The following is a 22,613-nucleotide window of genomic DNA, read 5'->3' on the forward strand; positions in this document are numbered from 1 at the left end:
AAAGCACATCTGTACATTCTTTGCCCTAATCATTTTCAAAGCATTTCCCCTCTACTTTAAGGCCTTTACATCAGGTCCTCTTTTTTTCCCCCTCCCTCCCCGCTCCCCCCTCCCTCATGAGCCCTTGATAATTTATAGATTGTTATTTTGTCATATCTTGCCCTATCCGGAGTCTCCCTTCCCCCCCTTCTCTGCCGTCCATCTCCCAGGGAGGAGGTTCCATGTGGATCCTTGTAATCGGTTCCCCCTTTCCCATTTTTCTCTCATTCTAACTGGGTCCTTCTGTTACATTCTTGATGGGAATGGTTGATGCTTGTAACCAAGTACCCTTAGTTCTTCTGGTCTTAGGCTGTGGCATGCGGGGCTAATTTTTTCCATGAGTCTGTTTCTATCACCCAAGTCATATTTCCCAACTACTGGTCTTTCATGTTTATTTCCAAACTTCACATTCCAGTGTCCAGTATTTATCATATATGATCAGTTTTAGAGTGAATAAGTTGGTAGAATTCTTTATTTCCTTCATCATAAGCTTTAGTGATTGGTATATTTGAATAATAGTTTTATTAACTGGACTTCCTTATAGGTATATAGATATCTTATTACAGACAGCACGGTACTTCAAGCTAAACCATAGTGATCAGACTGTTTTGCTAAATGTTGTTCCTAAAAAAAGCCAGCCTTAAAACATAAGGATGTTTGTCTTTATAAATATTTATGTATGTAGACTTTTAGGTTACTTTTAGTTTCAAAGTTTATAAAACATTATTTTAGACCAGGGTAGACAAACCTGTAAGTGTCCAAATGATAAATATTTTAGGCTTTGCTAAACATATGGTCTCTGTCACAACTATCCAATTAAGAATGTTGCAATGTTAGTAGGAATGTTATAAAATTTAAATAAATATGTATAGCTGCGTTCCATTAAAATTTTAAAAACAATTTTTAAAAACAAAAACATGTTTTATTACGGCTTGTCAGCTCCTGTTTTAGACAGTTACAGAAATCACATACATAGAACAAAATGTTTAAAGGTAAAAATGGTGGCTAGCTCAGAAAAGGTTCCTTAAAACAAATGCTTTTCTTGTTAGGAATTAAATATGGGACAACGATGTTCAGATACAAGAGGAATTGTCTTTGAAGACGTGAGAGTGCCTAAAGAAAATGTTTTAATTGGTGAAGGCGCTGGTTTCAAAATTGCAATGGGAGCTTTTGATAAAACCAGACCACCAGTAAGTAATCTGAGCTGATAATCTTTATAAGGTCTTTTATTTATTACATAACAATTATACTATTATGTGCTTGCTATGGTTATATTTTTGTCAATTTCTTTCTAAATGTTTGCTGCATTTGTTAAAAATAGATATTACCTTTCTGGGTGTTTTAGACTTCTTCAGCTCTCTATGTTGACCATGTTTTTGTGAACCATTTAAACAGACAGGAATTTATTATTAATTTCTAGTAAATTTAATCATTTTTGTTGACATGTATTTGTTTCTTTTTCCCACATGCATCAAGACTAATTTTCCTAGTAAACTTTTCCATGTTAACAGAGAATAAAACCATCTTTAAGATTTGAGCCTATAATTTGTAATCCCAGAATGTACACTGGTATAGATAAGAGCTCTCCACACATCGAAGCCAATACAGATACACCCCTCAGTAACAATAATGGGAATAGTGATTCATGAGGGTGGGGGGGAGATAAAGGAAACTGATTACAGTGATTGACATATAATCCTCCCCACCCTACTCTGCGGATGAACAACAGAAACGTGGGTAAAGAGAGACAGCGGATGGTGTAACATATAGAAATAATAATAATTTATAATTTATCAAGGGTTCACGAAGATTGGAAGGTGGGGGAGGGAGGGAAAAATGAGCTGATACCAAGGGCTCAAGTAGAAAGAAAATGTTTTGAAAATAGTGATGGCAACATATGTACAAATGTACTTGATACCATTGATGAATAGATTGCTATAAGAGCTGTAAGAGCCCCCAATATAATGATTTATTTTTAAAAAGATTTGAGCTTATGCACAAATGTTTTCCATTAGCTTTTAATTCATAAATAATATAAATTTAAATGTTTACTTGTACCCACACATTTTCTCATTGCCTTTTAAGTTATTGGCTGTCTTTGTAGCCATGTACTCAATGCTCTAAGGATAACACTAGATGTGGTTTGAAACATGTATGGCTTATGAATTGTTCAAATGCAGGTGGCAGCTGGTGCTGTTGGACTAGCACAGAGAGCGTTGGATGAAGCTACTAAGTATGCCCTGGAGAGGAAAACCTTTGGAAAGCAGCTTGTGGAGGTAATTTAAATACTGCACTTGCTTTGTTCAATTATAAAGACACTTTTTTTCATCCAAATATAGGTGTGTGTCATTTAATGTCTGTTCAAGCAAGATCTGACTGCATAGACATCTATCTGTGGCCCATACGGTTAAACTAGAATTCAGAAATTGTGGTGGAGATGGGACTACAGAGGACACACTCTGCTAAGTGCAGGCATACCTCATGTGATTGTGCTTCACAGACAATGTTTTTTACAAATTGAAGCTTTGTGACAGTGTTTCAACAGCATGTGATCACTAAATGTCTCTGTCAAAGTTTTTAAAATACTATTGCATAATTAATAGACTACAGTCTATTATAAGCATAACTATTGTATACACTGGGAAACAAACAAAAATTATGACAGGCTTTATTCACTTTATTGTAGTGATTTGGAACCAAATTCACAATATCTCTGAGGTATGCCTGCATAAGGATGCTTGCAAAAGTCCCTGGGAAATGGGATTGTACAATGATGACTGTGGCAGAGGACGAGTTCCCCGGCCTCTCTGTGCCTTCCAGTCCTGCTGTCAGGCAGGAACTGCATGGGTACTGCCAGAGTTGCTGAAAGGTGTGCCTCTGGAGCCATGCCCATGGTACCTGGGCTCAAGAACATGGCTTCTCCCACAGTGGTGGCCCAGGCAATCCAGGCTGTGGTGTGGCAAGAACAAGCACACTGGCTGGCTTTAGAGAGAGTGTAAGCAAAGTAGGGCAAGTGGGAGTGGGGCATTGACGACATAGAACAAGCAGTGAAGGAGCCAGTTTCGAACAGTCCCTCAGACAAGTGCAGGTGATGGCAGCTTGGGTCTCAGTGACCACCATGTGCATCTCTTTCTTATTAAAAAAGTTAGTGGAAAAACAGATTTTAAAAAAGATCTTGGTTTTTTTTTCTACAGATTTTTGAACCTCTGTCAATCTTATGATGATTACATAAAATCCAAGTCACACAGTATCCCATTTCACAGAAATGTTAAGTAACACTCCTGTTCTTGGAAATTATTTTAACTACAAATTAAATGTCTGCCCTGTTAACAAGAAAACAATGTGGTATATCTGGATGGGATTCAAGTATAGATTTTCTTTAAACTCTCCCACAAACTACTGATCCCTCAATAACATTCTTAATTATGATGAAGCAAAGAACATCTAGGTTTTACTAAGTGACTGTTGTGTACCTGACACTTCAGTAATCATTTAGAATATATTATCTAATTCTCCAAACCACCCATTTTCTGTAGTACAGGCAATCACCAGGATCTAATTAATTTCTAAGTGTGTTTATAAGTCAAATTTTAAGCCAGTCAGAACTGGTGTGTATGATTGTTATTTTGCTTTATTTTCGTGCAAGACCCTGGTAATGGAGTGAATGTTATTTTAAAGTTCCATGTATTTTATCATCGTTAGAGGTTAGCTTTTGGTTTACTTATCAACTTCTACAGCAGCTTAACCTTCCAGAGGCTGTTTTTTAACTTTTAACTCCCCATCAGGGGAACCTTGTCCCATAGGGATCATAGCCAGTGATGACACGTGTTAACGAGACTCTCTCTCTTTTTTTTTTTAATACTCTTTTTTTAGGATAAAAAAACTGTAGTCTTTGTGTAAAACTTAGAATATTTTTTTAGCATTTGATTGATATTAATGATTTGTTTCCCTCCTGATTACTAAAAAAAAACTGACTGCCTACATTTAAAAAATTAATTTATTGACAGGATTCCATATACCCCCAAACCCTGCTATTTCTGTAAAGTGGGAATTGTGAAAGATCACTCTCTAAGTGACTAGCTGATTCTATGGCCTTAACTACACAAAATACATGTTGGTGACTATCAGAGTATATCTCCCACCCTTGACCTGTTTCTTCCCTGAGTTACATATTTGGATATTTGAATGCCTCTTTAAAATCTTCACTTAATTTCCAATAAGTCTTGCAAACATAACCTCTTTATTGATTACTATTTTCTTCCTTAGCCATTTCATTTACTTTCATAGCTCATTTATACCCAATCTACAGCAATTCTGTTAAAATACAGGGTTAACCTCTGACCCATAGTCAAGGGGTGGGAAGGGCTTTGTTATCAGACAGAAAACCATGGAATGGAAAGTCATGATAGATGTAGTTAGGTTAAAGTGTAATGTCTTATTTGCGCTCCCTGTTGACCCATTTAAAAGTTGTTTCAGTTTAAATGAAATGTTGATTAAACCTCTGGTGAATCTTGTCTGATTATAGACTAGGAATGTGCAGAATGCATTGGAAAGTGGATTATTGCAGATACAATTAGGTTAAAATTAACCACCTTGACTCACTCTCACTCTCTCACTCTCTCTCACTAATTCATTCTCACTCTCTCACTTACCCTCTCACCCTCTCACTCTCTTACTCTCTCACTCTCTTACTCTCACTCACTCTCACTTTCTCTCACTCACTCTCTCACCTTCTCACTCACTCTTTCACTCTCTCACTTAGTCACTCTCTTCCTCTCACTCTCTCATTCACCCTCTCACCTTCTCACTCTCTCACTCACTCCCTCACCCTCTCACTCCTTCACTGTCTCTCACTCACTCTCATTCACTCTCAAAATTAAACACCTTATCATTTGATCTCCCTTTTGACATATTTTAGTTTTTTGACATTCTAGTTTTTAATGTTTGTACTTTTTTTCTGTTGAGGCTTTTCTGTTTCACTTTGCTTTTGTTGTTAGATTTTGTTTTTGTTTTCTTTGGTTTTGTCCATAGAGACAGTAACTGGATTAATGGTTTCTTAGAAGCGTGACAAGGCAGGTTGGGAAGAAATGAGAAGCTAAGAAAACTGAGTGCAAGAAAAAGAAAATATTCTAAAATTGATTGTGGTGATGATTGTACAACTCTTCTTGATGTATGATATGTGGAACATGTGCCAGTAAAACTATTGGAAAATACAGGGTTAAGTAAAAAGTATTGGTACCAAATCATAGAAACCTGTAATAAGCAAAACCATCAGAATGTGAAGCTATTGTTTCTTGACATGTGACCATCTAAGTACATCCACTTCTGAAGTTGATATTTCTTTCTCTAGCCCTTCCATGAAGAATTCTGTGGTCTATGATCTATACCATGTCAAAATGTAGTCTTGGCTTCCTTGAGGGATTAGATAGAGTTCCTTATAATGTTCTTTGAGGTTTAGGAACAATGTAAGTCTGAATTTGCAAAATCAGAGTTGTAGCGTGGATGGGGTAAGAGTTTCCAACAGCATCAACTGAGTATAACCCTTTTACCTTCCACAAATCAATAGGTTCGTTGTCATGATAGGGGGAAAAAATTCCTCAACACGACTTTCCTGACCTTTTTCTCACCTATGCAGTTTCAAATTTCATGTTAAGTTCTTGTGATCATGCAGTGTCCTATGAGGAAATCTCGCTTCTCCCCGCACCCCAGCCCCCAAAGTTGAATTTAACTAGCCTGGCAGATCCCCTCGGAAGCTACCGTTTTCTTTGGGCCACTTTTTTTTAAGACACTTATGAAAGCAAGATAAAATGTTTTCATGAAAGAACAAGTCAACAGCCTCCCACTGATGACAGTGACCTGTTTAAACACATTTGTTTAGAATGTAACCAGATATGTTTGAACTGGAGCTGTAGTGGAAATACAATTTTACTTGCCCTTATATTCAAAAAATTAAGTGAAAAAAAATTGAAATAATCTTGGCTTGGGAAAATAGGCACAATTCATATAAGTAGAAGTAAAAGTGGAAATTGCTCTCCTAGCAGCTATTCCTATAGCAGTTATTCACCTTTATCAGTACATTATTCTATTACTGTAATGTAGAAGTGCCACTGTACCATGATAATTGTAAGGTAATTTAGATGATGTAAAGAATATAAATAAATACACTTCACCTTTGAGCTATGTGGATCCACTGCTTTTGCAGCAAGCTCAAGTGTTGTGAATGTCGGCTTAAAATGCTCTGCTTTGCCATCGTTTCGAGTGAGCAGTTTGTCCAGTAGCTGCTAACCTCCTCTGTCTACCTGGAAAGGTGAACTGCTCCTAGAGATGGTTAGCATCTCACGGCACTGTAAGTGAGTACTTGGAACACTTGAGCTCACCACACTAATACCAGGGGAATCAGATCCACAGGTAAGTGGGCCTATGTAGTTCAAACCTGTGTTTTGCAAGGGCCAGTAATCTTCATCCATAATCTTACTACCTAAAGACAACCAAAGTGAACATTTTGCTCTATATTCTTTTTGCTATGACTATGAAAGAACTTCAAAAATTCTGGAAAAAATGAATTAGAAGGTAATGGAATTTTCCCAGAAACTTTTTAAAGCTCCCTCCTCCCCCCAAGCTGCCCCTTACTGTATATTGTTGTCAGTTGCCATCATCCAGTTCAGTTCAAATTCTTGGTGATTCCATGTGTCGTCATAGAAATATGGTCCCTAGGGTTTTCGCAGTGAAAGAGCTCGGCTGGCCTTTCTTCTAAGGTACCTCGGAGTGGATTCTAACCACCAGCCCTTTGGTCAGTAGCTGAGCATTTAACTGACTGTATAATCTTACTGCAGCTAGATGCCCTCAGAATAGAGGTGCCTCATATCATGGACTTTGCTGTGTTCTTTGTAGATGCAGGTCTTTCTCCTTTGGACCCACTGGGTGGGTCCTGACTGCCAACCTTATAGTTACCAGTTGAATGCTTAATCATTGTACCACCAGGATGCCTTCCTTACCCATTCTCTTTTTTTCCTTTTAATTCTAGCACCAAGCAATATCTTTTATGCTGGCTGAAATGGCAATGAAAGTTGAACTAGCTAGACTGAGTTACCAAAGAGCAGCGTGGGAGGTTGATAACGGCCGTAGAAACACCTACTTTGCTTCTATTGCAAAGGCATTTGCTGGTGATATTGCAAATCAGTTGGCTTCTGATGCTGTACAGATTTTTGGAGGCAATGGATTTAATACTGAGTATCCTGTAGAAAAACTAATGAGAGATGCCAAGATCTACCAGGTAAGGTTGAAAAATGTTTTTAGTTTATTTTTAAGAGAGAAGATATTTGTAACCTCATAGCCACCTTTCAAACTTGGAAATTCTGTAAATGAACTCACCCCAGTGGCTTAGTTTTTAGCTAAGCAGTATAGACATGTTTCTAAGGGAACAATGATCCAAGGGAGAGATACACTCCTTAGAATAATCAAGCATGTGAGATTGAAAGGGCAGCATTTACCCAAGGACAAAGTTGACAAGTGTGTTAGTCTGGGTAGACTAGAGAAACAGATCCACAGACACACTCATGTGTATCAGAGTGAGTTTTATATAAAGGTTAACTGTACATGAAGAAAGAAAGTATCCCAACCCAGTCCAGTCCAAACCCTTAAGTCCGACATTATCCCATATGTCCTACACCAATCTACAAAGTCCTGAAAATCACAGAACACATGCAATGACGCCAAATGCAGAACAATCACAGGCCAGTGGGTAAAAAGTCTTTGAATCCAGTGGTGGTGTAAGCATCTCAGCGCTGGCAGGGCTCTCCAGGCAGCTTCTCCAGTCCCCAGGACTGTATCCGGGGAAGTCCATGTGGCTTCTCCTCAGGGATGTCTCACAGCAAGTGAGCCTTGCCACTAATCCGACCATCAGAAAGCAAGAGAACAGACAACAAGAAAGGTGAGGCTCCCCAAGCCATTTATCTCTCACACTTTAATTAAACTGCCCTTCAATTAATCTCACATGTGTTTATCAGCCAAGTTGGCACAATAAATCTTAGCTATCTCAACAAGGGTAGGGAAGCAGGAAGAATGGAAAGAGGAAGCAGGGGAAGTAAAAGAAGTGACACTGCATTGTGGGCATCACAGTCAATAACATGACACAGTGGGCCTGCATTATTGAATAGAAAACAGATTTGCTCTGTAAACCAGTCAGTTCACAACAAAAGTGAAGAAATAAATCATTTAAAAATACATTCATAAACAAAAGTGAATTTCTGGTTATTGGAGATTTTTTACTACTCGTAAAAATATATAACATAGATGGCTGTGTGTGATAAATTTTTTAAAATAATAAGTACTAACAAGAATATTACTTTTTTAACATAGACCTTAACTTTTTCAGTAGATGACTTAAAGTAAAATAGCCAAACTAAAGGGTGCTGTCATATCCAGTGTTTCTGGATGAGCCATTTTGTTTCCATGTCCGAATTCATTGCAACACATCCTTTGCTCTACTAAAACTATGCTGTTTAAAATGAAACTTTAAATTAGCCAAATCATCTTCATGTCAATAAACTCTCCTGGGAGCCGGAAACCAGTGAGAGGGCAGTGGTACGGATGTCTCTTCTAAAGTCTGTTGCTGGCTTGCAGAACCTTCCAGAAAGGCCACACTCCCCAGTGCCGCTTCCCTGCTGGGCCATGCTTACACATCTGGGCAGTTCCGTGTGCAGCCCCCTCGATTTAAGCACAAGAACACGGAGGACCAGAATCTGTGTCTCTTGCAAAGTTAGAAGTTTTTCTGATGATGCCCTCTTTCTGAAGTGTCTAATATTAAACATTATAATAGCACTATTATTATCAGCTCTTTAACCATTTACACATAGTTAAGGCTAGAAGTAGAAACTGGGGATGTGGGCTAGCTACTGAGAATATCTAAAGGACCCAAAACTAATACATCCTGAATCTTTAGCAGTTCTCTTCTTCAGGTGGCAAGAATTAATAACTCATACCTCAGACCTAAAGATAAGAATAGAAAATGGATAGAAGTGACAACCAGCAAAGAACAGTTCAGAGAAGTTGGATAAATACTTTGATAAGACTTTCTGTAATAGTTTAATCTATAAGGAAACCAGGAATTGGATTCACTGTACACTACAGAGAGTATAGGGAGTTCGAAAATGCAGTGGGCTGATAGTATATTCAAAGATATTGAGTAAATCTATGTAAGTTGCTTAATCTTCTGCATGCATTTTACATACATTTATGTTTTTGTCTTACAGATTTATGAAGGCACTGCACAAATTCAAAGGCTTATTATAGCCCGTGAGCATATTGGCAAGTTTAACAATTAAGGAAATCTCCATAGAAAATGGTGTTCATTTTTGAGTACTAGAACATCATTCACTATTTAAGCTCCAGGGGGAAAAAAGCCTTTAAGATTTTTTTTCCAATGAAAATTTGAAAATCAGTGTTTTTATGCAAACCTATGTAATTCTAGCTTTTAATATTACTTTTGTACTATGATTTAGCTTAAAACTTTTTCTCAAAAAGATTTGTTTCCTATAAAGTATTCATTTGCCTCAGTACCAATATACTTAAAGTAGTACTTGAACAAAAAAAAAAACACCGCAAAACATTGTTTTGTTATTTTGATATTTCAAACTTGAAGTTTCAAGAAATTCCTGTTGTTAGAATATTTTTCCAGTGACAGAAAAGTGACATACAAGTAATGAAAATGTTCAAAATTCTCCATTGGGGAAATTTTACATTCGATTTATTGCTACCAAATTACTTGCCAGTGACATTGTAAATGTAATGATGTTGCTTGCGTAAGAGTTGCTTGCTTTCCTGCAATATGAATAGCATTTGTTTTCAGTCTTAAACAGTAAAAGTTAAAAATTTTATAGTCATAATTTCCCATTATACAACTACCAAGAATTGCCTAAAAATCTTGTTTGATTGTGAGGCCACATTTTATATTCCTTATTTAAAATAAAATAATAAAGCTTGCCTTAAGTGATTTTTATATGACTAATAATATACAGGGAGCCTTTGATCAGCCTTGTACATGTCTCATTTCATGTGCATGTTATGAAAAGAAACTAAGATAAAATTGTCTGTTGAATACTTATCAGTCTATATTCTTTTTTTAACATTTTATGAGGAGCTCATACAACTCTTATCACAATCCATGCATACATCAATTGTGTAAAGCACATCTATACATTCATGAAGGTTTAGTACTTATTTTGATTGGGTGGGGTTACTAGGAAGGAATTTTATGTTGATATGCATAAATTACCCATTCATTTTTATTATTAAAGATGCTCAAAATATAAATATAAATTAAGAACCAAAACTTAAATTGATATCTCATTGTAATTCTAAGCATCAAATCTATTCATAATCTTTTAAATTAAGTTATTAAAAGTAAAACCCTGTACCCAAAAAATGAATTTATTCATGTTCAGTAGTTAAATTGTTTTGATTTTATCTTATTAACTTTTGTATTCATATATTTTATTTCATTCTTGCAATCCCCTTCGATGTAACTTCACTTATTCCACTTCTTCCCAGTGTTGACTGTTTCCATCCTCTTTCCCTAACCTTCTGAACTTTTTCCTTGGATGAATACTGCCTTTTAGGTCTCAAATGGTTATTTATTTTAATGTAAGAGTACCTCATGAGAGTTATAGTTTCCCTTTATAGATGAGCCTACCTTAAAAAATTGATCTATAAGAGTGACTAAGGGCCATAGTCTCAGGGATTCCACTAGTCTCTATCCAACCAATAAGCCTGGTCTTTTTTTATGATTCTGAATTTTTCTTCGTATTTTCCTTCCCCTAGATCCAGGATCTTCTAAGTAGTTGGTAGTGGTAGCCAGGCACTAGCTCTCGTCCTTGTCTGTAGTAAAGGTGACTGATATCTGTGGGGTCCATTGAACTAATTGTTTCCCATCTGTTTGATTTCCATCACTCGTCTTTCCTACTGAAAGAGAGAGGCTAATAGCTGCACCTGAAATCATCACTCATGATCCCATCACTCACTTTTAAGATCCCAGTTGCTATGCACCAAAGTAGAATATAGTATTTGTGCACCATGTTAACAGTACTAACCTTGGTATCACCCGAGACTGCACCCTAAGAACCTAGGCATAACCACTCATTCCCTCAAGGTATTTGGTCACACCTAAGAAGTTTCCATGGCTTTTCCCCAGTCTCTTCTACCACATTCATGAATATATTTGCTGCAAATGTATTTATTCACAAATATAATCTGTCAAATCTATATATACATAAATATTTGTGGGTATACTCCAACTCTGCTCCTCACACTTACTACTGGAGATGAAAGAGTATAGTCTGCAGTATGCATTACAACTCAAATGTTAACCAAAATTCTACAACTGGACTAATAGACTGCATCATGATAAATGAAGAAAAGATTGAAGTTTTCAAGATCTCACGTTACTTATGTCCATGATAAACCCTCATGGAAGCAGCAGTCAAGAAACATTGGGCAAATCTACTGCACATGAACTCTGAAGTGTTAGTTAAAAAGCAAAGATGTCACCTTGATGTCTAAGATGCACCTGAGCCAAGCCATGTTTTCTTCTTGCATTCATGTTGTATATATCTGAAAGCTGCACAATAAAGGAAGACTAGAAAAATTGATATTTGAATTAAGGTTTTGGCAAAGAGTGGTGAAATTATCATGAACTGTCAGTAAAACAAATAAGACTGTCTTGGAAGAAGTACAGCCAGAATGCTTCTCAGAGGCAAGGATGGCAAAATGTATTCTCATGTACATTGGACATCCAACTCAGAGCCACCCGTGAAACAACAGAAAGTAGATTTGCTTCTTTGTGTTTCTGAGGTGATAAATCTTTACAGGTATAAACAATTTCATCTTTCATGGAGGAGACTGGGGTACCAGCCCCCATAATTGAACAAGGGGTGGTTGTGGAATTGTGAGGTAAAATTAAAGAGACATCGGACAAAATAAAGCATGCAACTGCTCACCTCCCACACGGCCATGATCGCAGCAGCCGGGTTCACTCAGAGCGCATATATATCTAATCAAGGCTTATTATACTAGGGGACATGCAAGCTCCCCTAATTACATCACAACAGGAAGGGGTTGCACAATAGGCATATGTGCAATAGGAGGGGGACAAGCTAGGGGTGTGCCCGCAATAGGAAGGGGAGGCAGTAGGGGTATACATGTGACAAGATGGGCAAATGCAAGAATCAAGATGGCAGCCTAACCTGGGTCCTCCATGAGTTGGATTGACAGTCTTGGGGCTTTTCTGCAGGGAGACCATCCATTTTCCATATCAGAAGTCAGTGGGCATTACTTAGGGTGGGACAGACTATAGGATCTGATTGCTCTAGATGGCTGATAATCCTCAGGGAGATAACCTTTAAGCAATTGCCCTCCAAGTGCATGGTCACTGACCATGTGTTGAAGCAAGCAGTAACTTAGGTTTGGCATATGATATGGGGGGATAACCTGGGGAATAACCTTTCTCTTTTGCACAGGAGACTGGTAGAGTTGAACTGCCAACCTTGTGGTTAGCAGCCCAGTGCCACCACTCAGAATTGACCAAGGCATCTAAGCATAGATGTGCATGTGCACTCACAGGGTCAAAGTGTTCAAAAGACTTGATTGCTAAAAATAAAGGGGGTAAAAAAAGGTTAATGTTCAACAGGGCCATAAAATAGAACAAATAATCTTTTCTACGTAGAAACTAGATAAACAGTAATATCTTGGTTATCAAATGGGTCCAAGCTTGGACTTTCCACTACTATTAACAGCAAAGTTTTGAAAAATGTATGCTTGGTGTTCTTAACTTTTTTTGATAGTCAAACGGAAAATCCTAATTGAAAAAAATCTGTACTGGCTGAGAGTAATTTAATGCATTGCATTAACCTCAGACAAAAGGGTGACCCCTTCCATCTATGCACAGCTGTCAATCAAACAACATATATTTGTGTTCCTGCATTAAACATTCTTTATTATGCTTTGTGTGTAAAATATTTTAAAATTTTATTTACTGTATTATGTTTTGACATTTAATGTATCTCTTTATTTTAAGATGTTTAAGGGGGTATTTCCACAACCTAGACCTGTTCACTTTGTGTTAAAGTCCCGGAAAATACCTCCACTCGAGTACTCCCTCAGTGCAAGAATACTTTGTTCTATTAAACTGACATTCCATGATGTTCACCTTTGACACTCGCTGAAGACAAATGGGTGCATAACCAAATGTGAAGAAAGCTGATGGTGCCCGGCTATCAAAAGATATAGCATCTGGGGTCTTAAAGGCTTGAAGGTAAACAAGTGGCCATCTAGCTCAGAAGCAGCAAAGCCCACATGGAAGAAATACACCAGCCTGTGTGATCACGAGGTGCCGAAGGGATCAGTTATCAGGCATCAAAGAACAAAAAATCATCATTGTGTGCTCACATCCCTGACATAATCACTGAAGACAAATGAGTGCATAAGCAAATGTGGCAAAGAAAGCTGATGGTGGCCAGCTATCAAAAGATGTAGCATCTGGGGGCTTAAAGGCTTGAGGTAAACAAGCGGGCATCTAGCTCAGAAGCAACAGACCCCACGTGGAAGAAGCACACCAGCCTGTGTGATCACAAGGTGTCAAATGGATCAGGTATTAGGCATCATCAGAACAAAAAACCATATCATTGTGCATTAGGGGGAGTACTGAGTGGAGACCCAAAGCCCATCTGTAGGCAATTGGACTCTCCTTACGGAAGGGTCCCGGGGAGGAAATGAGCCAGTCAGGGTGCAGTGTAGCAACGATGAAATATACAACTTTCCTCTAGTTCCCACCACCACTATCATGATCCCAATTCCACCTTACAAATCTGGCTAGACCAGAGAATATACACTGGTACAGAAAAGAACTGGAAACACAGGGAATCTAGGGCAGATGATCCCTTCAAGACCAGTGGTGAGAGTGGCGATACCGGGAGGGTGGAGGGAAGGTGGGGTGGAAAGGGGAGACCGATGACAAGGATCTATATATAACCTCCCTGGGGGACAGACAACAGAAAAGTGGGTGCAGGGAGACGTTGGACAGTGTAAGATATAACAAAATATAAATTATTTAGGGGGCAGGGGGAGGGAAGGGAAAAATGAGCTGATGCCAGGGGCTTAAGTGGAAAGCAAATGTTTTGAGAATGATGAGGGCAATGAATGTACAAATGTGTTTTACACAATTGATATATGGATGGATTGTGATGAGTTGTATAAGCCCCTAATAAAATGATTTTTTAAGTCCTGGAAAATGATGTATAAGTGTGGGATACTGAAAGTGTCCCCCACAAAATATGCCAGAATTAGCTGCTTGCTACACATGGTAAGCACTTGGAGGTCAACAAAAGTAGGTCTGAGGTTATCCTCCCTAAGGGTTATGAACCATCTAGAGCAATCACACTATAGTCTGTCCCACCCTAAGCAGGGCCTACTCCCTTTTGATAAGGATAGTAGATTCTTTCTCTGAAGGAGAGCCCAGGGAGGTCAAGCCACCCAAGGGTAGCCAAGGTTACACTACTATGAGTCTAGGGTCCCCTCATCTTACCACATGTACCCCTATTCCCTCCCTTTACTATTGCGTGTACACCTCTAGGTCATCCCCCTCCTATTGCTCATGTTGCCTATGCCACAACCCCTTCCTGTGATGTAGATTATTATATGTAATCAGGGCTTGCATACCCCCCAAAGATTAATAAGCTTTGGTTAGAAATAAAACCTCATGCTCTCTTTCCTGCCCTCTCATCCCCCACCTCCATGTGTTCCACCAAGAGGAGCTAAGGTGAGCATGCTACCATGAAATGTGTCTGATTCCTTTATTTTACTCTCTCCCATTTCTCTATGACTTTACTATAATCTTTATATATCTGAACAATTGCGCCTACCAAACCAGTGATTAGTTGTGGGGGGCTGGCTACCCCCACATATAAGTACATTTTTTGGTCCTCAGAACCAATTATTTGGTTTTCTATTATTTCTTATGAGAAAAATATATTCAGTTCCCAAACTTCAGTGTTCCAACATGATTTTGGAAGGAATGGAGTGCAAAAACCGAGGTACCAACAGTAGAGGTACTTCACAGTGCATTTGCAATGATCGTCTGTTGCTACACTTCTACCAGTACAGTGCCATGCAGCAGCATCAATAGATTACAAGCACAGTGCACACCCCTCGATACAAAGGAATTATTTAATTAAGTATTAACCTAATAACTTCTGGTGGAAGTAGCAGAAAAGAGATCAAAAGGCATATGGCATTGGGCAAATCTGCCCAAGACTGCTTTTAAAGTGTTAAAGAAAGAGAGAGCACTTTGAAGATGAAGGTACACCTGGCCCAAGCCACAATATTGTCAGTTGCCTCAACTTCATGTGAAAGTTGAACAACGAATACGGAAACCTGCAGAAGAATTGGTCCGTTTGAACTGTGGTGCTGGCAAAGAATACCGAATATAAAGTGAGCTGTCAGAAGAACAAGCAAACCTTAGAAGTGCGGGCAGAATGCTCCTTAGAAATGAGGATGCACATGATGGAAGAGACCAATCTGGAAGCAGGCATCACGCTTGCTAAACTAGAAGGTCAGCAAAATGAGGAAGGCTGGATAGAATGACACAGTGGCTGCAACAATAAGCTCAAACATACTAATTTTGTACATGGCATGGGACAGGGCGATGTTTCATAAAGAACCTCAAATTGCATTAAGTGCCGCTGTTTCACTGGTTCTCAACCTTCCTAATGCCGAGACCCTTTAATACAGTTCCTCATGTATGGTGACCATAAAATTATTTTTATTATTTCATAATTAATTTTGCTACTGTTATGAATCTTAATGTAAATATCTGATATGCAGGATGTATTTTCATTGTTACAACTTGAACATAATTAAAACTGATTAACACAAAACCAATATGTAATTATATATTGTGAAATACGTACTTCTAGTGACAAATAAATGAAATTTTGTCTTGAAGCATGGTGTGGCATGGGTAACAGTCTTCACACCAGCTACTCATATGTGGGTGTATCTGCATGTGGGAGGACCCACCTGGAGACAGAGGAGCAGTGTTTCGGTTCCTAAGACCATCAGTAATATGTGTTTTCCGATGGTCTTAGGAGACCCCTGTGAAAGTGTCATTCAACCCCCACAATGGTCACGATCCACAGTTGAGAACCACTGGTATATTCAATTGACCATGTGTAGCAAGCAATGTCTTAGGTTTGGCATATAATATGAGGGGAGACAACCTGGGGGATAACCTTTCTGCATATTTCAAGTACTCCTTACTGTCAGCAAGTAAGGTTGTGATCTGCATATAGTAGGTTTTTAATAAGCCTCCCTCCAATCCTAATATCATATTAATCTTCATATAAGCCAGTTTCACTAATTGTTCACTTAGCATATAGATTGAATGAATATAGTAAAAGGCTACAACCCTGACACCTTTTTCCTGATTTTAAACCATGCAGTAGTCACCTGTTCTGTTCACACAACTGCCTGTTGATTCAAGTACAAGTTCTGCATAAGCACAATAAAGTTTGGAATTCTCATTTTCTCAAAGCTATCCATAGTTTTTTATGATCAAACAGTCACCCCATGATTTGAGGAAGCTGACATTATGGGTATAGCACTGGATTGTATAGCGGTCAGGTGGCAGTACTCCATTTGCATGCCTCATCCCCTATCCTACTTTCCCATTGGCCTTTATTCTTTCATTTTGATTGGTCCTTATTGCAGTATAATGGTTGCTCTTGTAATCCACATCTTGTTTAACTTATCACATGGGATGGTGTTAGTCAGTAGGCTACCTGGCCATGCTTTCTGGAATGGATAATGTGAGGCAATTTGGTATGGGTCATCCATACTTCTAGTTGTCCTTGAATAATCAGGTGAGATAATTCAGGATAGGTAAGTTTGGCCTCATAGCACATCCAGGACTCTAGCTGACCCTGATAGAGACCAAATAGAAATAGAGAAACAAACTTAGCAAAATACTAGGATTGTTATGAAGATTAAATTAATATTTATTAAACCCTCAGAAGAATACCTGGCACATAATAAATGCCATATTCATTTTTTAAATACATAAATATTTTTTAGAAAGTAAAAACCAGAAAAATTCTATTTCTAGAAAGAGAGAAAGTGTTTTAAAAACAAGGGCTAGAGCCTTTCTATATGAGGATAAATCAAACAATGCTAAGAAATCATGGAAACCATGAATAAACATCAAAATCTGATGCTATTATTTCTGACCACATCTTCCATCTAGATCTATGTACTTGTTAAGGTGGTATTTATATTTCTTTTTTTCCCCTCTCTCTTTTTTGTTTTTGTATTTATATTTCTATAACCCTTCCCCAGGACCCCTAGAAGCTTAGTGGGTTACGTAAGATCAGCAGGTCAAAACTTCCATACACTCGAAAGGATGAAGCTGAAGCTTCCTATCCCTGTAAGGAGAGAACCCACACGAGCAGTTCTACTATGTCCTGTAGGGATGGTTTCAGTTGGTATCAACCCAATAGCAGTGAGGTTTCTTGATTGGTTTGTTGTACTTTGTTTTTGGTAATTCTTCTGCCCCAAAGTCTACATCCTTCAATTGACATCAAAAGAGCAGTTTTAAAGTCCTTGGGCTCAATTCATATTACTTTTCAATGTTCTTTGAGTTTGGGGCATAAATATGATCTGAGAGTCAAGATCAGAACTGTAATGGCTAAAGAGGGGTAAAGTGTCCTAAAGACATTCTCGTAGAATAGTACTTGCTACCCTAGAAGAATGAGCAGAAGCATTGTCATGATGGAACAATTTCTCAAGGCAACTTACTTGCCCCCTTTTTTTTTTCAATAAAAGCAGTTTTCAGTTTTTTTAAAACTTCTTCCTGATAAGTGATCTTGTTGTTACTTTGAGAAGATCTACTAAAATTACATCTCTGGAATCCTAAAACATTATTGCCAAAATTTTCTGAGCTAAGTTGTCATAGTTTTCTGAGCAAAACTCTCTACCTCAAATGTAACTGGCCCAGTAGTAAGCCATTGTTTTGATTGAACCTTTTCTTTGAAAGTACCCTAATGAGACGAAACAAGTGTGCTTCTGAAAGAACTTGTCTGTTGCCAACCACATGGTTTGTGTGGAATAATCCCATACCTGGATGGACTGGAACCCCACAGCAATGCTCTCTGACTTATATTTGCAGCCATACAAGGGGGAAGACATTCAAAATCTCATGGAAAATTTTGAATTAAAAGCTAATGGAATTCCCCCCATAAACATTTTGAATTCCTTGCATATGTTTTTATTTATGTTAGGTAAGTTGACATGTTTAACTTTATAGGAAGCTACTACATTTTTTTCCTAAAGTGACTATACCATGTATGAGAATTTAAATGGTTTCACATATTCATGAACATTTTGTTTTGTTTTAAAGAACCCTTTTGTCCTGCTAAATTTAAGTCTTTATTTCTTATATTGTAGTCTTACTTTTTAGGTCTGTGTTTGACACTATGTGTGTTATGTTTTAACAGATTGTCTTACACTGGTACTAAAAAAAAACTAATGTTAGACAGTGTGTAACAGAGCACTACAGAGAATCCACTGGAAATATTGCCAGAATGCTTTTTATTATTTTGTTAGGAGCAAGGGCAGATTTCAGTGAATCGAAATGCACCTGAAAAATGAAGAAGTGGTTCAAGCAAAGGGTCTGTTTGAAAATATCTAGTGATTATGGGCGAATATAACTTTCTATTGCACCAAGAATAAATCCTCGCCCCTTCCCATGACCTGAATATTCCTATGTCACCTGGTTCAGAGCTTCCCACTCACAACACCTGACTAACTCACTAGTGCACTGGGTACCACAGCAGCTGTTTTGTGCTTGAGTAAGCCAGAGTACTAAACTCTTTTAAGGTTGTTTTTTTTTCTGTGTTAAAATGTTTACATTCCTTGTTCCTTTCATCTGGAATTCTATTTTTCCTGGCTGACTCCTCATCTTTCAGATCTCAACGCTCTTATTCTGGGTTCTTTAGAGGAGTAAAAACAAAAAGAGAGAGAGAGAGAGAGAGAGAGAGAGAGAGAGAGAGAGAGAGAGAGAGAGAGAGAGAGAGAGAGAGAGGTTTACTTCAAGGAGATGGCCTACACAATTATGCATAAATGACTCTATTTGTGGGGGATGACAAGTCCAAAATCCCTGGGTCAGGTGGTATGATGGAGGCCCCTGCTGGCTCATGGGATTGCAAGGATTGAGAAATCCAAAATCTGTAGGTCAAGTAGCAAGCCAGATATTTCTGCAGACTTCTGTCCCAAGAACTGATGGTCAGGTGACAAGAAGAAGGTAGGATCAAGAGAGAGAGAATAAACTTTGCCAGAACATACATTTATATACTGGAGGTAGTCTATATCCACAAGGAAATTCCTTTTAACTGATTGGTTGCTTGCATCAGATCACAAGATGAAAGTTAATTATATTATGGAAGAGCACATGCCAAAGCACTGAAAATCTCATTTAGTTAAATTGACAGAGAACATTAGACTTCAGATTAGCTCAAATTCTACAGGTCTCAGAGAGGCACAAGTATTGACCAACCTACCTGAAGGGGTCCTCCCATCCTTCCCACCAAGTCACTTTCTATCTTATTTCCCTATTTATTTCATCTCTCAAGATTACTGTATGAAAATGATTCATAATAAAAAAAAGATTACTGTATGGTGCGACTCTTCTCTATGTATATGTACATGTGTGTTGTATTTACTTGAATGTGATTACCAGGATTTCTCAAATATATGCTCCCTATACAAATTTACTTTAAGGCCTAAGGTGAGTATGCTTCAAAAGCCATGGAATTGTTCATTGCTTCATATACATATGAAAATTGGGCATTGATAAAGAAGAATCCATGCATTTGAATCAAGGTGCTGGCAAAAAAAATATTGAAAGTACCAGGAGCTGCCAAAAGAACCAACAAATCTGTCTTGGAAGCAGTACAGCCAGAATGCTCCTTAGAGGCCATATTTCATCTCATGTGCTTTAGACATGTTTTCAGGAGAGACCAGTCCCTAGAGGAGGACATCATGCTCGGTAAACAGAGAGGCAGAGAAACAGAAGATGACCCTCAACGAATGAGTTGACACAGTGACTACCACAATGAGCTCAAATATTCCAACAGCTGTTGGGGGGCGGGGGGGCGGGGAACAGGATCTGGCAGTGTTTCATTCTGCTGTACACGGTTGCTATGCATTTGGAACTGACTTGACAGCACCTGAGTGTTGTCCGGTGCTGAGTGGTAAACAGTTAACATGCTCCACTGCTAACTTAAAAATTGGACATTCGAGTTCATCTAGATGTACCTCAGAAGAAAGGCCTAGCAATCCACTTCTGAAAATAGGCCACTGAAAACTGTATATAGCAAAAGTCTACTCTAACATGCATAGAGCTACCATGAGTTGGAATCGATTTGAAGACAGCTGGTCACTGGTGTGTGGATTGGTATACAGCAAATTAGGCTCAAATAAAGAGAATATTAAAGAACTAAAATAGTCCTCAAATTTTAATGTGCATTTGGATCACATGGGAAAGTCTTTAAAATGCATAATATTATTTGATAGGTCTAAGGTTGGGACTAGATTCTACATTTCTTGTAAGTTCCTAGGTGATTCTGGTGCTAGTAGACCACAAATTTCTAACAGGATATTTCTGATAGATTTGAAGTGCCTTGGATCTATCACAGAAACACAAAGATAGCAAATACAAAAGAGAAGTGTTTTTATGTGTCAACTTGGCTAGCCTGCCGTACCAGTTGTTTGGTTAAACAATGTAAGGTGCTGGGAAGGTAATTTGTGTATATGATTAACATTTACATTCAGTTATCTATAAGTAAAAAATAGTACCCTCCAGAATGTCGAATCAACTGAAGTTCTTTAGAGCAAAACCAGATTTCTTGGAGAAGAAGGATTCTGACTCTAGACTATAAAAGAGAAATCCTGCAAGAGTTCCCAGATGCCAGCCTACCCCACAAATTGCAAACTTGCCAGACCCCACAATTGCATTCACTAATTTCTTGATGTCAAACGTTCATTCTCTCAGTGTGGGACACTCCTATTGGTCCAATTTCTAGGGAGAACACTGCTTTTAAAAAATGTTAAACTGTAGGAATAACAAAATAAGGGCTTCCTTCACGCGGCGCGGGCTCGGGGAGGCTGTGCAGGCCCGACGCGCCCCGCGGCCGGGAGTCCCTGGGCGCCGAGCACCTGGCTCTGCGGGAGCCCACGCGGCAGGTGGCGGCGGGCGGGACGCTGAGCGGGCCGGGCCTGCTGCGGCGCGCAGTCGCCATGGCGGCCGCGGAGCCGGCGAGCTCGGGCCAGCAGGCTCCGCCGGCGCAGGGGCAGGGGCAGAGCCCGCCGCCGCCCGTGCAGCCCCGCGGCGGCAGCAGCCGGCACGAGAAGAGCCTGGGGCTGCTCACCACCAAGTTCGTGTCGCTGCTGCAGGAGGCCAGGACGGCGTCCTGGATCTCAAAGTGGCTGCAGACACTTTGGCTGTGAGGCAAAAAAAGAATTTATAACATCACCAATGTCTTGGGAGGAATTGACCTGATTGAAAAGAAGTCAAAAAACAGCATCCAATGGAAGGGTATAGGTGCTGGCTGTAATACGAAAGAAGTCATAGATAGATTAAGATATCTTAAAGCTGAAATTGAAGATCTAGAACTGAAGGAAAGGGAACTTGATCAGCAGACGTCGTGGCTACAGCAAAGCACCAAAAACGTGATGGACGACTCCGTGAATAACAGATTTTCCTATGTAACTCATGAAGATATCTGTAACTGCTTTAAGGTGGTACGTTGTTGGCCATTCAAGCACCTTCTGGGACTCAGCTAGAGGTACCTATTCCAGAAATGGGCCAGAACGGACAGAAGAAATACCCGATCAATCTAAAGAGCCTTTCGGGATCCATCCACGTGCTGCTTATCAACAGAGTCCAGTTCCTCCAAGCCTGTGGTTTTTCCTGTTCCTCCACCGGATAACCTCACACAACTTTCTTCTCAGCCCTCAACTCCCGTGACTCCACAGAAACTGGACATCACAGCTCAGGAACTGCCCGAGCTGTCAGTCTCAGAAAGAAGCCCTGGTCTTCAGCAGATGGCAGACACAGACTTAACTTCCGGATCTATTAGTGGAGATATCATTGATGAATTAATGTCTTCTGATGTGTTGTTCCCCCTCCTCCGGCTCTCCCCGACCCCAGCTGATGAGTACAACTTTAAATTAGATGATAATGAAGGTGTCTGTGATCTGTTTGATGTGCAGATACTAAATTATTAGATTCCACGGAAACTTGGGACTGTTATCTACCTCTAACTGTGTAACATGTTAGGCTTCTCAAAAATATTTAAAATAATGAATGTAACACCTGTTCTCTTCACTGATTCTGAATTGTTCTTCCCTAATACTTTCTTTGTTACTTCACAAAACTCAGCCCATGAGGCCAAAGGGCCGTTTGCTTCCGGGGGAAATGATCAACCAAAGCCACCCCAATGAACCCCTGGATCGTTTCTGGGATTTCAACT

At 39.1% G+C, this 22,613-nt stretch overlaps 1 protein-coding gene and 1 pseudogene across 1 annotated transcript in view; both read left to right on the forward strand.

The window, feature by feature from the left end:
- ACADM (acyl-CoA dehydrogenase medium chain) overlaps window positions 1–10,030 on the forward strand; it is a 35,590-nt gene extending 25,560 nt beyond the window's left edge. The window contains exons 9-12 of the mRNA XM_075557359.1: window positions 1,089–1,229; window positions 2,220–2,315; window positions 7,064–7,312; window positions 9,291–10,030. Coding sequence (XP_075413474.1) covers window positions 1,089–1,229; window positions 2,220–2,315; window positions 7,064–7,312; window positions 9,291–9,362 — 558 coding nt within the window. The 3' untranslated portion in view covers window positions 9,363–10,030. The remainder of the gene's footprint in view (window positions 1–1,088; window positions 1,230–2,219; window positions 2,316–7,063; window positions 7,313–9,290) is intronic.
- An 11,348-nt stretch (window positions 10,031–21,378) lies between these two features.
- Window positions 21,379–22,553, forward strand: LOC142436472 (transcription factor E2F5 pseudogene; annotated as a pseudogene).
- The last annotated feature ends 60 nt before the right edge of the window (window positions 22,554–22,613 follow it).

The sequence above is a fragment of the Tenrec ecaudatus genome, chromosome 1 (assembly GCF_050624435.1).
Source record: "Tenrec ecaudatus isolate mTenEca1 chromosome 1, mTenEca1.hap1, whole genome shotgun sequence".
In the NCBI taxonomy this organism is placed as follows: Eukaryota; Metazoa; Chordata; class Mammalia; order Afrosoricida; family Tenrecidae; genus Tenrec; species Tenrec ecaudatus.